General features: G+C 36.7%; 1 protein-coding gene across 1 annotated transcript; it reads left to right on the top strand.

The window, feature by feature from the left end:
- Nucleotides 1-1,560: 1,560 nt before the first annotated feature.
- Nucleotides 1,561-17,466, top strand: LOC139969177 (calcium-activated chloride channel regulator 1-like). The gene is made up of 15 exons (XM_071974024.1): nt 1,561-1,887; nt 4,927-5,236; nt 6,471-6,603; nt 7,306-7,483; nt 8,347-8,476; nt 8,871-8,980; nt 9,769-9,993; nt 10,733-10,919; nt 11,987-12,093; nt 12,759-12,882; nt 13,472-13,584; nt 13,853-14,147; nt 14,502-14,708; nt 15,116-15,364; nt 16,314-17,466. The coding sequence occupies exons 1-15, from the start codon at nt 1,723-1,725 to the stop codon at nt 16,757-16,759; spliced, it is 2,979 nt and encodes a 992-aa protein (XP_071830125.1). The 5' UTR covers nt 1,561-1,722; the 3' UTR covers nt 16,760-17,466.
- Nucleotides 17,467-17,734: the final 268 nt, after the last annotated feature.

Raw genomic sequence — 17,734 nt, 5'->3', positions numbered from 1 at the left:
ATGAAAATATGAAATAAGAAAATATGAAATAAGAAAATATGAAATAAGAAAATATGAAATATAAATATATGAAAATATGAAATATAAATATATGAAAATATGAAATAAGAAAATATGAAATAAGAAAATATGAAATATAAATATATGAAAATATGAAATATAAAAGCGTCAGTAAAGTCTTCAGAGCACATATTTACAAAATGACAGCCCCAGATCCGACTTTTAAGCTAGGACCATCTCCCCCAAACGAAACAAGATGTATTTTTCAGCTATGTTGGAGGAGTTGTTCTTCACAATGATCAATGATGGTGGTTTGTGTTTCCTTTAAAGAGGGGCGGTTCCAGAGAGGGGCTGTTACGTTGGTACTAGAAATTAGCTGGAAGCATAATGATGCCCAAACAAAGGTATAAAGTGCCATGGAAATATGGGGGTCCTGCCCAAGGAAACAATTGTACGTTAATTAGTACAGTCACAAGGGGATCTGTGGTACTCCCCCCCCCCCCCTCCCTCTCGCCCCTTCAAAGAAAATGATATCTTTAGACGTTGCTGCATTCTGAGGCATATTTAGGCTATATATTAATGTCTATAAATATGTCTGTAAGGTTTGTGCTAATTAGCTACTCAATGGGGGTTGAATAAGGGGGACGTTCACGTGTAAACACCCAAGTCTCCATATTCCTGGATTTACGCCTGACGTGTAGTTAGGAGTAATTCCTTCAAATCCCCCAGAAGATTGATACGGAAGCCTAGAAGGGACATTGAACATGAACTAGATCATTGGCATGCTGTGTGAGTCGATTTTCACAACTCTCTGCCGAAATATTTCTACGTGTTATCTTAACCTTTCTACAGTCTTTTCTCGATGTTTCAACTGCAGTGTGTCTTGAAAGTTTGTCTTTATATTTCGACGTTTTGAAGTTTTGACGTTTTGAAGCTCATATCTTGATATCTACTGATGCGAAAAACACGTCTGGCATTTTTTTTTTGTGAGAAAGTATGCACTTTCTTTTTATATTACATTACAGCATGTAATCTGATATGAAATGTCTCCCTCTAAAAAGTATTTCTAAAACATCGCCACCAACCCATCGTAACAAGAAGGGATGAGGGAAGGTGGGGGGGGGGGGGGAAGCCTGCTTTGGAAGACCGCTGTCACCCAACCACTGTTATTAACTTTGCATATGCCTCTGATATATTCGTCTCTAATACGGTTCAGGCTATAACTTATACCCCCCCCCCCACCCCCGGCAAATCCTCTCACCAGATTTGAATTAACACGTATACTCTGTGTTACACCCGTAATGGAAATTGGTTCTGTTTGCGAAGCTAAAGCTATTGCCAATGCATGACCGTATATAAGTTATTATGTGATGTTGTTAGTATACGTTACTAAATACATGGAAATATATTTTACTGACTGATATGAAATTGTCGATCATTGATCGACATGACAGGGACTTCATCAAAGAAAACACCTGTCGCTCTGACGTCTGACATGTGAAGGATTACAAAAAAGAGAAGTGCGCACTCAAGTTTGGTTATACTTATGTGAAGAATGGTATTATGCAAATCTAGTACTATTTCATAACTGCAGGTGTGTGCCTATACTTCAACCCTAACAAATGACATTATTTGACGGGGGATCCCTATATCCTAAACTTGTACCAAAATCGAAAGTCATTTCGTTTCTCGCCAGCGACAGTTGATAATGCTATAGCTATCATGAGGCTTGTGGTACAAACCTTACTACTAGCCATGGTGGCTGGCCAATGCCTGGCCCTTACCAAACCGAGTTCTATCAAGCTAATAGACAATGAATACACGGGCGTTCTGTTTGCCATTCACCCTGACGTACCCGAAGATCCTCAGCTTATCGAAGAGCTAAAAGTAAGTAATATGCGCAACTATCTCGGGTACTGGGGGTGAGGTGGGCTAGGGAGTTAGGACCGTTATTGTAACTAATTTTACCAGAAGACAGGACCATGCTAAATTAGCAGAAAGAGAGGGAAACTAGGTTACAATTATTACATTTAACGTAGGTAAAAACAGGTTCTTATATAGGACAAAACTTTCAATTGCTTTCTTTGGCGGCAGGGAGGGGGAAATTGGGGGGGGGGATGGGGAGTGTCCTGGCATAATGTTTGATGTCTACGTTAAGGTTTTCACTTTTGCTATAGCCTGTACGAAATTTGTTTTTTAATGTGATAACGTTTTGGTCACCTAAGTACAGAACTGAGAGCTGATAAAAAATGAATATGAATGATAATACACGTAAGCCTATAGACGATAATAAACAAACACAATGGAATTTCCGGAGTCGGTAAAATGAAACGCAGTGCGGTAAGTCAAAGGAGCATATATATATGGCAAAGTTGTAGGTTATGTATTGTGTATGACTGATAGGCTAACAGGATCATATTCTATATACGTAGGCTTTCAGGAAGTAATAGGCCTATACTTCGGAAGGAATATATTAGACTAATAATCGTTGCTGTCGCTATATGCATTCAGACATGCCATATTCACTATACCGTACTACAGGGTCTCACGGTGAAAAAAATTAAGTTATCCTGTATATAGGAGGCTATAGGGTATAGGGTTTGATGTATTAAAATATACCGTTAATATGTTTAAAATTGGTTAAAATGATAACATCAAAAGTAAAAAAAAATTAAAAACACAATTACTCAATATGGAATTATCACGTGAAAGTATACGCATGGATGACCGGTAAAAGTTATCTATTATCATAACGCACCGTTGGTACATTGTGGTTTAACGGGGATCCACGTATTCTTCTGGGGTGGAGGGGAATGGAGGGGGGGGGCTGCTTTGGAATAAAATAGAATATCACGTAAAATATTCTAGTGCACATTACATAAATATGTAACATTTATGTGATGTACAAGCAAAACAGTAGAAAATATTAATACAGTTTCAAATAAAGTTGCAACATAATGCATCATTTTGCAGCTAAGCCAGGCCTCCAATTTACCCAAAATGTTCAATTACACCCCTCTCAAGGACGATACAACATATAATCCCCCCCCCCCCCCACCCACCGGCACAAAAGCGGTAGTTCAACCCTGTGGTATAAGTTGTTAAAAAAAAAAGCTGTTTTCCAAGGGGTGACGTGTTGAGGCTGACATGCAACATATTGTAATACAGAGCTCTCGTATAGTCAGAGTAAACAATTTTTCTTTGTTGGGGGGGGGGGGGGGGTCACGTTAACGCAGGAGGATCGCCGGCATGGGGGAGGGGTGTAAGTGATGGGAGACATGCTTGCTTTATATCAGGGGGCTTTAATGGCAAGTGATGCAATCTTTCCTATCTTTTTGCCTTACTTTTGTATTCCATTTTTTCTTGTTTTCTTGTAATAAAAACTAGTCACTTCTAAAATTTGAATGGAATAAAAGAAAAAAAAAACATGGAATATTGATTAGGTCGGTCCATACTCCTTAATAACCAGATTGATCACAAACTGTGAAATTTTAAGTGCCAGAACGGAAATTTATCTTTTAAAATAAAACAATTAGTCTATAGAAGGCCTAGGCCCATAAACCTAATAAAAACAGAGCGGTAGGTTTGGTAGTTTATTGTTATAAATGGATTGGAGTTTTATCCCTGTTTACAACCTTAACCCTTTTTTATTTATTAAGCTTTAAATTTTGAAATAAAGAAATTGGGGGGGGGGGGGATATGTTCCTGCTGAAAAGTAGAAAATAATTAATCCATTTGCAGCCTGTTGTTTTGTAGAGGTATACACTACTGTAGTTTAATGTTCTCTTTTTTTTGGTCCTGATAACTTCATTACGCAATAATAATAAGAAGAAGAATAATCTGTGACGTCATACATGAGCTACAACAATAGCTGTTCTTCCTCCATTAATTCTCTTTAAAATTGAAATAAACTGTACAATGTTTGATAAAAAATTGAAGGTGTGACGAGATGGTGTTGTATATTAGTAAGGTGTGATAAAGTAATTTGCGTCACGATTAAAGCAGTCATTTGCACTAATGGGGTTTCCTAAATTGCATCAATGAAAAAACAACTAAAACAAAGAACAATTGATGTGTTGCCGATGGATGGCATCACAAACGTTTGCACAATGTGTAAATAAATATCAGGAAAAGAATATGAATCAATTTTATTTCAACAACGGAACCGAAAACTATCATGATTGGAGTTGCACCATTGTGTTTTCCTTTTCTAGCTCTCTATCATACCGTATATTGCTTATTGTCATTTTACACTTGACCTCTTTGTTTCTTTAAAGGATTAGTTCAGGTGTCATACATGTTTATCTTATATGAAAGAAGACAATAGAAGAAACACAATGATGAAGAAACTGTTCAAATATCTTATTCCGTTATGGAGATATTCAAGTTTAAAGTTCTATCTGATTGTGTAGAAACTGCTGAAATCAGACTAGCTGTGATGTCACATCTTCACATTTCTGAAAAGTCTTTGTTATTTTATGAAAATGTTTTGTGAGATGTTATGACTTACAACCAAAAGATATGTCATGTGGATCTCATATTTGTCAAGGGAAGTATCAGAGGGTTAGGGTTAGGCTAACCCTAACCCTAACCCCTAACCCTAACCCATCTGAAGAATTTTTGATCATATTTGTGAAAAAAATGTAATTAATTTTTATTGAAATATATTCACACATGTTAAGAAAGTGAGGATGTGATATCACACCCTCACAGTTAGTCTTTCTACACCAGTCATTTTCAAAGAAATTTTTATATCTTCAAAGCGTGATATCTCCTAAACAGAGCATGCTATCATGGTAGTTTCTTCACTCTTGTTTGCCTTTTTGAGCTCTTTCGTACAAGATAGACATGTCAGACACCTGAACCAATCCTTCAAATTTGATGATGAAATTAAGTAAATCTACTTACTTCATTTTCACTTTACAGAGCATGATAATAGACGCATCTTCGTATCTCTATCGAGCTACAAAGAATCGAGCCTTCTTCAAAACAGTGACTATCCTCATACCACAAACGTGGGTAGATAAACCAATTTACGAAGACCCCAAGAATGCTACCTTCCAAAAGGCCGATGTGATAATAGCCGGCAAGAATCCTCGCTTCCATCTGGAGTCCCAGTTCCCTTCAAGCCCTTACTGCAAACACTTCGAGGGATGCGGTAAACAATCGGCCTATATACATTTTACTACCGACTTCTTAATGAGTGCATACACAGAACTACTCTTTGGAAACAAAGGTAAAGTTTACTTTTATATTAAGATGATCGGTTTTTCTTGTATATTATCTGGTTAACTTTCTCTGCTTACATTTATATAATTCTATGTTCAGAAGAAACCACAAAAATTCAAAGAAAAGGTTACCGTACCTTATAGGGCTTGAAAAGGAATTTGGCCTTGATAAAAATTTCATTTTAAAGCAAAAAACTCTGCAATTTATCTCGAAATTCCTATATTGCATGGTTGGCGAAAGAGGGTACAATTTGTTTGTTTTGGAATGTGGGGGTGGGGGGGGGGGGAGTGGTTGCTTTTGAAAATGGATCCTCTAAATTTTCCATCCTACCAATTCCATTATTTAATTTTTTTTTTTACAAGAATTATATTAATTACATTATTTTTAAAATTTTACAACAACACGCCCTTGTTTATTTACAATTTTATTTAAACTTTTAAAGTAACAAAATATAACCAAAACATAACTCAATATTTTCAATACAAAAGGGAACTTTTTATATTACCAAAATGGATATCGGGTACTTTTACTTATGAAATGGGTCACTTTTGAGGTATTTCACAAGCCCGGAGTTGGCATCCTCCCCTTCCCATCGAAGACTCCAATGCCCCTGTGTGTTTAACTGTCTTATTCCAGGAACTTACACCAGGATAGTTATAGCGTACTATAGATCCTGGTAGCCTGAGTTTAAGCATCACGAGGATTTGAAATGATTTATGAAACGATTTAGTCTCTCAAAAATCAAATAAATGCTTCAATCTAGCTGTTATCGGTATGATTTTTTCTGACACGCACATCCTATGTATCCACGAATACGTCATATACACGATCAACAGTTTTCAATTCAATATCTTCTAGAAATACATATTTCCAATTGATATAAAGTTTAGGTGACATTATATTCATAATTTCAAAGCTGTATATAGACTTCTTTTAATATACAAATCGATAGGGCGATATTCCTGAAATCACTGGTTTGAATCAAATTCTGGGCCAGGCTACAATAATTCTTTGCTTGCTCAATAAGCATTTTGTAATTTTCGATTCAATTTGACTCTTGGAATGTTCTATAATTTGTAAAATGGCGGGCAGCAGTTATGTTTTTATACCTCTGATTATCCCATGTGTATAACTTGACAAGGGAGAACATTAAAGTTGTTTTAAGGTCTCAATAGAGACTTTTTATGATGACTTTCCACCCATGGTTCATTGGATTGATCTGCTCATTGAATATTCAACAGGACGAATATTGATCCACGAATGGGGTCATTTCCGTTGGGGTCTGTTTAATGAATATGCAGATGAGATTGCGGATCCCGATCATTCTCAAGAGTTCTATTTTTCACCATCCAAAAATAAGTGGGTTCCGACAAGGTAGGGTTCTTTTAATTCTTATTGTTCAACCTATTTATAACACAGATCCTTGGTAGAGTCATGTGATGGTTACAGACATACAAGCAGATATATAATCCGCAATTTCTTTTCATGAGAGTCATGATTATGTACTTAACCTAACATTGTCACATTCGCAATGTTGGGGGACTGGGGATGAGAGTATTGCCTGCATTGCAATTTAAAATTTAAAGTTTTGATTTTCTTGAACAACCGGTTAATATCTTGGGTTACTTATCTTAAAATTAGGAATGTCAAGAGAATAATTTTTTTCTTGATCAATTTAAATCAGACTTATGTTTCCCCTCACAGACTGTTGAAACACCATTAATCATCTAATTAAAAACGACAATGAACTCCTTTTCCACGAGGCTTTAATCCATAATTGCATCTATAAGTTTTATAAAATAGCAAATGGAGAAATTGCCTTAAATGTGTAGTTCAAGGGAAATTTATTTTCGAATAATGATGAGGAAAAAGTTTTAAACATCATAGTTAAAACAAACGCGATTGCCAGTTCAAAGCATTTTTTGAAATATTGATAACTGAATACCAATTTCACTAGGATACTTACAAAACGATCCTCTTCCAGCAGTTAAAAGTAAATTTTCACATGCCAGGCTATCCCTTTAAGAACTTTATTTGACGCAAACGGGAAAAGAATTTTTTCCGTTCTCATCTCAGATGTAGCGATGGAAGATGGACTTCGTATAACCTCGTGTTCGACGAGAGACGTCGAAATTATCGATATTGCGCGGGAGACGAGAGTAAAGGTTATGAAGCCGGCTGCGTCAGCATTCCGTCTGCCCAACAAGATTACGTAACTGGCTCTATCATGTATGGATACACAAGCATAGAAAACGTATGGAATTTCTATATTTTGATATTTAATGTATTTGTTTTGGAAGTCATTAGGTCTACATAGTACATATTACATAGTACAAATGTTAAATGCATATGTATGTATGTATATATCTATATATATATCTATATATATATATATATATATATATTCTACCATTTCTGAAATTGAAGCAAATGAAGTTTGATGTTTATTTGTCTTTAACTATTTTGTTTCTCAAGTTCTTCACCATTTCAATAAATGTTATTTTAAAATACCTGGATTATTTTCCATTTAATGCAAAGTTGAGCGTCATATATTGTTGAGTTCGTATTATTTTGTCAGACCTATTTTTGTTATCATTATTATTGTAATAACACAATCAACTAAAATAAGATATTAGAGGGCGACATTTAAGTTTAATAAATGAACAATATGTTACCCGAGGAAGAAATGGAATTTTTTTGACAGTCTACTAAGTACAAGGAGTGCAGAACAATAGACAATCGTAAATGTCCACATACTCTCGATTTGTAACATGATATAATAAAACATTGCATCGCATTGCATGATATTACATTATACTATACTGCATTACGATATATCGTATAGCATTACATTACACTGCATGGGCATTGTATTGTATTGCATTGCACTTTTAAACTAAACTACATTACATTATATTTCACTGGATTACATTCCAGTACGCTGCCATGCTTGAAGATATTGAGTATTCACTAAAAGGTGAACTGCTCGACTCTTCTATTTCTGAAGGTCAACTGGTGTATAGTAAAGAACGCGGCTTCAAATATTCTTTGTTTTTATGTACACTTGAAAAACAATTGAAAATAAAACATATTTTGATTTTTTTTTCTCTCATGAAGCTCGTCGATTTTTGTGCTAGCGCGAATTTAACAACAGCGAAGCATATTGCAGAGGTGCCTAACAAACACAATCGCATCTGTAATTCGAAAAGTAGCTGGGAGGTGATGCTGGAACACGATGATTTCAAAGGTTTGTAAATGTTAGCATCTTTCCTAAAACAGAATGTTTGCATATCGTAGGCCGTTTTGCGACCCGCCCCCCTCCACCCCACCCCTCCCAGCTGTAATCGAAATATGATGACAAAACACAAGACATCATTAAGTAGATGCATGTTTCTACCAATTAGCCGCTAAGCTAATCATTAAGCAGTAATTATGATCTGATATACGCAACGTTTTGTCGCTCAGATACTAATAATTTGTAATTTACCTCATGTGAAAGGAGATAGAAAATTGTATAACTTCAAAATGTGTTATGTTATGTTATGTTTTATCTCGTTACACTACCTTACGTTAAACTATGGTTTGTTATGGTACGTTTACAAGTTTTGTTATACTTGTTTAATTCTTCTCTCCTATTAAAGGCGGCAATAATCCTGCACGTAAAATTGATGACGTGACTCCAACAATTATCCTGGCGAGAGCACGTCCTCGGCGCACAGTCCTAGTGCTGGACACATCTTCCAGTATGAAGGTCATTTTTTGGGATAAATTTGTTAATTTGATCAAAATGGAAAATGTTTCGTTTTTCACCTAGTTTTGAACATTTTACAAAGATTCAACATTTGGAACCACATTTGGATTGACACCTTTAAAATCATCTGATATGAAAAATCTTATAATTTCATAAGGTAAATGCTGTTGCTATATATGAGATTTTTCTGTATAATAAACATCTATATTGTTTTACTAATCTATGGTGGTCCTGGAGGGACATACGAGATACAGAGCTGCTTTGTTAATAACACGATATCACAGTTAAAAATTTTGTCTTATAAACGTGTTCATGATACGTATGTAAAACAACAACGAAGTAATGTGACGTGATCTGTCGTTTTGTCACGAACTTAGTATAATAGTTCATCCTTCCATCATGATATTATTATTATTATTATTATTATTTTTATTATTTTTATGTTTTAGACGTGTTCTCAAGCTAAACGTAACAATTTGACATTTCGTGTCAGACATCCAAGTTAGTACAACTTATTAACACTTGGACCAAACATGTATGAAATTTTCAAATGGTTGTCAAGTTTAGCGTTACATAGCAACTCAACCATTTTTGACTAATTTCTTACTTAATCTCTAGTTACAAATTACAGGGAAAAATGGAAAATCGGCAATGCGAAAGAAAATGTATATAATGCCGTTTCCTTCTGCCAAGGTTCAAAGGTCTCGAACTAGTCTAAGACATTTCAGATGTACTGTATATTTCGTATTTTTTACGTAAAGGTTTTTTTTCTTTCTATTTGGCTGTAGAATAGACGAATTACTAAATTAGCATCGGCAGCCCGGAACTATCTGACGTCATTACTTACCCATGGAAACTCGATCGGTATTGTTGAATTCCACAATGAGGGTAGAATTATCAGCCCCATGGTGGAAGTCAACAGCGATGATATCAAGAGAGACTTGGCCACTTTGATTCCCGAGGAAACTTCCCGTGGGACGTGTATTGGTTGCGGACTGGAAAAAGCCATTGAGGTGTCTTATCTTCTTTGTGACGTATACCAATAATATCGACAAAACCAATACGAACAATAAACGTTATTTATAATAGTTATCAATACTAGTGTTATGATTTGTTATGTTACGCTATGCTATGTTATATTATGTAACGTTATGTCATGATTTCTTAAAGTCATTTTAGGTCATGTTATGTTATCTAATGTCCAGTAATGTCAATTTATATGAAAATTATTCATGTCACGCTTTGTCATCACATCTATTGACATATCATGTTCAGTAACGTACACAGAATTTCAAATCTCGAACCCCACACTGCCCCTCCCCCCCCCCCCGATTGATTTTGGTAAGAGCACAACCTTTAAGGACGCCATGCACCCCCCCTCCCCGAATGACGGTGTGACTATTGGACCATTGAACGCGGCTCCCTTTTAGAGGGGTCCAAGAATATAAATTTTAATGAAGTCCATAACACAAGATTGTGCTGGTAAATACAGAATTTAATTTTTAAACAATTCCCCGACCGAACTGGGGTACGGGGGGGTGGGGGCGGTGCCATCCCCACGGTCCCAAATATGTTCACGCCACTCTTCATGGTTTATTATTACATGACATAATGTGTCCTGTCATCTTATGTAGTATCACGACAAATTGTCACGACAAAATTTCGACAAAGTGTTTTTTCGACAAATTTCAACAAAATTTCGACAAAATGTCACGACAAATTGAAGCAGTGTCTGATACGTTTCTTTACAAGGTTCTCTCGGAAGGAGGTGCTAGTCCATCGGGAGGTGAAATACTCTTAATTACTGATGGGATAGATACGTACCCGGCTACAACAGAAGAAATGAAAAATCAATTAGTTGAATTCTCCGTCACGGTCAATGCAGTCGCATTCTCTAACACAGCAGAGAAGAATATTATCAATATTCAGAAGGCTACAGGTGAGTGTTGTGATAAATTATTGAATGAGAGAATTAATTTAATATCAGCTCCGTGAATACTTCAAACTATTTCGTAGGACGGCGGGACGCGGAGTAGGGGGTGGGGGTGGGGGGGTGGGAGGGGTGTCTGATATTGACTAGATCGGATTTGATTACGGTTTATGCTATTGGCCTTCCGTGGGTTTAGTTAAGACAAAAAAAGAGATTTCGTCGATCATTGCTGCCCTGCATTGGTGAAGCATGGAGTGCGTAATTTCACCTCTCTCAGTACTTGAGAAAGTGGTCAGATTATGTATATTAGGTATATTGAGGTATAAACTGTCGTCCCACGGATGGTAGTCCTGGGAGCGACTGAAATGATTGCAAGTGTTACACATCTGCCTCGCAATTCTCTGAAAACTCATCAAATATAAAGAAGGCTCGATATTAGCCGGTAAGTTCATCCACGATTATTACATGGATAAAGTTTTAAATGAGCTAATTTATGTCAGCTTCAGAAACTAACCCGTCGATAGGGTGCTCGTAATTTCCAAATAGTTTGCCAAATATCTTCAAATGTATTGAATTAGATATAGGCCAACATTTATAACTATATTTTGCCTGGTTCTGTAAAACTAAATTTATGAAAAAATACCTCGCTCTAAATTGGTCGAATACGAAAATAATTGAAATTATAATTTACAAGCAAATTTCAAAGTGAGACTGACTCATGCCTTTTATGAAAAGCTGTTGTATGTAATAGTTAGCGAAGGTATATGCGGTGACCTAAAAGAGGGTGCACGTAGGACCTCCCTATTATTAATGGTCTATGTTCCTCACCAAATCTGCACTATGGTAGACACTCACGTTAAACAAGTAAGACGTTGAATGAAAATAATTAATCAAATTAGAAAAAAAAAACGTTGACTCAGAAATAAAAAGAAAGAAGCAATTTGGTTTCGAGTAGCGCAATCGAAAGAAAACATCGTCATACGTCAAAGTGAAGTAAACAAAAACACGTTGCCAATACTGAGATAATGTGAAGCATATTAGAAAACACCTTAATCGCCTTCTGTCTTTCAATGAAGGGGGTAAACTATGGTTCCAGACAGACGACCCCGAGTCCACCGGGCTGTATGATGCCTTCATGGCTACCATCCAGTCTGGGGCACAAGACTACGAGCAGCGTATCGAGGTGAGATCACAAGATTTCGGTGTCTTTGCTATTTCGAGTAAATTTAACAGAATTACCGTATCTTTCACGCGGTCTTTGCAAAATGGTAGGCGGAGAGTGGCGTGGACGTAAAGGGTAGTTACTTAATAATAGAAATCTCCATTTCGCCCAATTAAAAGGAACTGACATTTTACAAGTAATAATTATATAAATACATTATTTTTTAGTTTAACCGTTTTTGCCATTTAGCCGTTTAACCATTTGGTAATCCATCATTTGTACTTCTTGTTTGAAATTTTAAAGTTTAGGCGTAATATAAGAATTACTTTTTTTGCAATTACTCTTATTCCCGAAATGTCAAGTTGCAGATATGATGAAAATATATAACCATTTACATTTGTTTTGACGTTACCTGAAATGTCACTCGGCAGTATATGAAAGTCAAGGATTTCTAAAATCTCTGATATACGCTTATGACGGCATCGTGACGTCAACGTGACAAAATAAAACGCAGAATTGAAAAAAAAGGAAGGATTTTAGTTTCAGGGTTTGACAGCTTATTCCGCATTAATGATATCAGTTTCTGCGCTTGAAATCACTTAATCTGTACTATATGATCTTTGCAGTTGTTTAATAAAACCGAAATCGAGGGCGGGTGATTTTGTATATTTTCAATTTTTTTGTAGCTCATTTCTACCTCAAGAGAGTTTCAAGAGGGAGAAATACGAACATACGGGATCTTTATTGATTCAACAATTGGCCGAAAGACATCCTTTGACTTCGCTTATTACGTCAACACCGATTACGCACGTAAATGCCTGTTCCCTTTTCTGTATAATAATTAAAGGACATAAGTGTAGGAACAGAGTGGCAGAAGTAGAAGTTGCGCCCCCCACTTTTCAAAGTGAGAGGGAGGTGCAGGTGTGTCTTTCTGACCCGGCCTAAAACTTCTGAAAGACTCCTCCCGTTGACGACTTCACACCGTGGCCTCCTCCCCCTCTCCCCTACAAAAGCTGGATGGTTTCTCCCCTGGGTCAATAGGAACAACTACAATGGAGTTAACATTTTATTTAAGTTCGGAACATGGTAATATTTTGTCTAACGGATATAAATAAACGGAAATAATTGTCTCAAATGTCAAACCCACATTTCTATGTGATTAAATCGATCCTCCCACAGATAATAAACGGTAAATATATCAGAATTATAGAAAATCACCTTCGCGTGGGAAATTATACTATTGTACAGTTAAAGGCAAGTTATTATACCTCTGTGATCGTGTCTGTCTGTCTGTCCGTGTGAGTTTGCAACAACCGAATCGTGAATGTTTCCTGCCTAATAATAACACATTTTCAGTACTTTGTCTTTAATTATGTCTCTTCTTTGTATTGAATTTTAGCTCTCGAAGTCACGCTGACCAGCCCCTCTGGTGAAATATTTGACAATTCCTACAGTGGATACGGAACAGAGTTAACCTTTAAAATGATTCATATCCTCGTAGCAGAAGCCGAAGTAAGTAAAGGGTGGGGGCGGGGGCGGTGGCGGGGGTGGGAATAGTCCAATTATGCACTCGATCATAAACAATGAGTGAGAGTAGTATACGGATACGTGACGTCATAACATGTCATGATTTGAAATGAATATTCATCATATGAATTGCATAACATTTAGGAATATAATGTAAACCGTTTACAATGTTTTTTTTTGTGTGTGGTCGCAAAAGAGATGTTTTCAAAATTTATTGTTTTTTTTCTTTCCCCCTATCTTCTCACAAAAACAGCGCGGTTTTTGGAATATAGAAATCCATAATACCTACAGCAGAAGTCAAGAGATCTTCATGGCAGCTTCCTCCTTTGCTAGAAGTGAAGATGTCATTCCAATCATAGCGACATCTGAGCTTAGTGGTTCCATTACCGACTTTTCTAATGGGCAACCGTTAACGGCATTCGTCGAGGTTCGACAGGGGTTCAACCCGGTGGTGAATGCAAGGGTAACGGCTATAATTGAAAGACCACCAGACGATCAGGGCAATAACTACCCATCCGTCGAGATGCAATTGTTTGACAATGGTGCAGGTAATACATGCAATATACAAATATACAATATACAAAATACATACAATCCCAATTCTTTAAAAAATTATATGTCATCTGCAATACTTTGATTCTTTGCTTAGAGACGGTCTAAGTTGGATACACTCGGCCAAAATGTTTGATTTTTTTTTAAATTACCTGATATTAACATTGTTTTCCATCGCATCGCATCATTGGCTACTTTTACTATAAATATATGAATAAGAAATAAAATTAAAAGAAAAGTGTCCTCATTATGACATTAAATATTGACTACATCATGCATGACACCCCTGGGTCGAGTTCGTGAGTGTTTTGTATTTTCGTCTATATTTGTCACTCCTTCTAAATATTCAGGTGCTGATATTACCAGAGACGACGGTATTTATTCCCGCTACTTTACCAATTTCACTGGTGTTGGATACTACGGGCTCAAACTCAAGATCGACAATAACGATGGTTTAGCATTAATCTTGAAACCCGGTAACGGTAACGCCCCGTATTCTCACGCCCATGCTTCGGTTGATCCAGAGGAACTTTTGAAGGGTCATCTGCCACAAATTGGTGAGATTTGCGATTATTGAAATTTTGAGTTTCGGTTCGTGTGGTTTTTTATGATCGTTTATGCAGAAATAGCTTAATGGCGGAGAAGGATTTTGGTAATATTTAAAATGAATAATTAATGCGCATGCGTGCTTTGCTATTCGATTTGCAGGGTCGTTGTTAATTAACATTTACGTCATCAGTCATTTTGGTTTTGTGCTCTGATGAAAGGCCCTATATGATATCAATAGCCTTTCTTGTAACTGACGATTCTTGAGCTGCCCTAGATTGTAAATCGATCCGTATTAACCGGTTCTCTGTTTAGAAGTTTCTGCATAGGATCTTGAATATCCCAACTGACTTCCACCGTTAATAACATACTTCTGAATATCATTTTTCTCCTTCTTCTTCGATACTTTTGGTTTTAGGGGACCAAACGGTTCTTTTACCTGGTATGCCGTTACCCGAGCCGTCTTATGAGGCAGCACCAAGTTTCTCAAGAACTGTTGGAGGTGGGTCAAGTCGTGTAAGCGAAACCCCTGAAAACTGGCAACCTGGTGACGACATTTTACCTCCAATAAAAATAACGGATTTAACTGTCACAGCAACGTCTTACCAAAATGGAACAGTCGCATTGAGTTTCACGGCACCCGGTGACGATCTCGACCAAGGAACAGGTAGGATCAGCAATTAAATGTGTTTAAATCTTGACTTAATTCGGTTCGGTTGATTATCGAGTGTGAACATAAAACCAAAACATCGTAGCAGGGAGGAAATGGAATTGTACAAATAATTCATGACGGATGCGTTCAGGGAGGGGACATCAGACGCGAGAGGGGGTTGGGGAGGGGGGGGGATCAGGGCCATAAACGATACAGGCACCAGCCAAGCGATCACAAATGGTGAGGAATGTCGATTTTCTGCTTACGTTATTGTGATGTTGTATTGAGTATTTAATGATTAAATATTGTAAATGACGTCAGTATGTTAAATATGATGAAGAGGAAATAATACATTTTTGGGGTTATTCATAAAATAATTGCATTTTGAAATAAATAGAGTAATTGTTTCTATTACAACTTTATAAATACATAATGGTAACAATGGGGATACAAATTTGTATATTATTATATGGCAATTATTTATGCAAGTATTCAAATTTGAGCTGTCATTTGCTATTTTGGCTTTAAGGTTGGCTTCCGCAGTACGATACAAGCATTTTTTTATTTTTTTTATAACTAGCTGATTTAGTTCTACACGACGAGATCTTTCAAATGACGCCTTTCTCCAAAATGGACAAACTGCCAAAGAGTTATTAACATTTATTTACTTGTGTCTCAGGAGTTGAATGTTTATTCATAGGGTTATAATTTTGTAGCCTTAATCCTTCGTAGAATAATAAACTTAAGTGACCCTTCAAACTTCGAAGGGATTACACAGTTGAAGAAATTACCTATGCAGGGCCCACTTCTGACAGTACAGAGTACATAGAAAATGCTTTAATAAAGGAGGAGGCACATTCTTCACCCCCTTCCAGCCAACCCCCCCCCCCCAGCACCCTCTACTTCCTCCCCGTGACACACAGATACTATATATTTCTACATAACTTTTTTTCTCTTCTGACAGCATCCTACTACGTGATGCGTTACTCGGATTCAGCTTCTCGACTGACAACTGATTTTTCAGCTGGTACTTTAATCACAGCCGAGGATGTTTTAACGGGTAACTTGGAGTCACCGAGGTCTTTTGGTACTCGTGAGGGTTTCCTGTTGAAGGTTCCAGTGAACAACGACATTCAAGCTATACCGTTCGCTTTCGCTGTCCACGCGGTTGACGATTCCGGACAAACTGGCGAACTTTCAAACGTCGTCCAAGCTACACTTAGACAGCAAATCCCTGCTGCACCAGCTGCACCAGCTGACCTCGATGCACCGACTTCCGGTGGTGTCGGTATCGTGGTGCTGGCGCTGATCGTTGTCGGTGTGATAATAGTCGTGTTGGGGGTAGTCACCTTACTGATGACGGGGGTTTACCTTCGTAAGAAGTCAAGTGATGGGAAGTCATTGGGATAACGAATAGCCCACAGTTAACGAAATGGAACTAAACATGAAAACTTGACTATGACCTAAGCATTCAATTTCTTTTTTCCTGCTGGCTGGGTTTAAGATAACCAACCAGATTTAGTCTCCTTTCTTTAATTCAGTGAGCAGCTGCTTGAAGTTATACTACAATTCATTAGGTCAGATCACGCAACTAAAATGCGCAAAAAAGTTTGCATAACGAAGAAGAAAATAGGAATGAAATGAACAATGAAAACTGTACGTGATACATTTTCAAAAATGGACGAAAGAAACGACTGGTAGATTAAATTAAGTTTGACGGGGAATTTAGAAGGATATTAGTATTTGCATATTATAAATTTTTAGTTTCAAGCACAAACCTTCGAAATAACGAGACAAATGTTAAAAGAGTTTAGCCGTAACTAGAAATAAATATTCTTCATACGATTTTGTAGTTAGTGTATTGCGTTTACCTCCTCCATTTGTTCATTGGTATAGTATACAACATAATACAACTGTACTGTTTCTTGAATAAACTGAAACAGAATGATTTCGTCAGACAAATTAAACCAGCATGTTGCAAAAGTAGCAATTGACCAATGTTTTCACTTTTAACTGTGGATACCAAGTTTTTGGGATGAACTTTGTCTTTTACTTAGGGGAGTGTCAAAACAAATATTTAAAATGCAGGTCTATATATATATATATATATATATATATTAAATTTATTCCGGATTCCATGATATGTTAATTCCATGATTTCATGATTCCATGAATTCCATGAATTCCATGAATTCCACCCATTCCATGATTCCATGAAATTCCATGATATGTTAAATGTCCGCAATGATATACTACGCACAAACTGTATGTTGATCACCTTCTCAGTCTGGTGCCCAATTGATAAGATTTATTTGCAATTACGTAAGTCTATACCAAACATCGTCTTTTTAACTTCGCATAAAAAAGAGAGCCCTCTAATGTTGA

The sequence above is a fragment of the Apostichopus japonicus genome, chromosome 6 (genome assembly GCF_037975245.1).
Source record: "Apostichopus japonicus isolate 1M-3 chromosome 6, ASM3797524v1, whole genome shotgun sequence".
NCBI classification, from domain to species: domain Eukaryota; kingdom Metazoa; phylum Echinodermata; class Holothuroidea; order Aspidochirotida; family Stichopodidae; genus Apostichopus; species Apostichopus japonicus.
This window is presented reverse-complemented; position numbering and strand designations above follow the sequence as displayed.

Bases quoted from the DNA above. Each gene is read 5' to 3' on its own strand.
- LOC139969177 (XM_071974024.1), top strand. From the start codon at position 1,723: ATGAGGCTTGTGGTACAAACCTTACTACTAGCCATGGTGGCTGGCCAA. The intron at 7,484-8,346 runs GTATGGAATTTC...TCTCTCATGAAG, and splicing joins GATACACAAGCATAGAAAAC to CTCGTCGATTTTTGTGCTAG. The intron at 15,365-16,313 runs GTAGGATCAGCA...CTCTTCTGACAG, and splicing joins CGATCTCGACCAAGGAACAG to CATCCTACTACGTGATGCGT.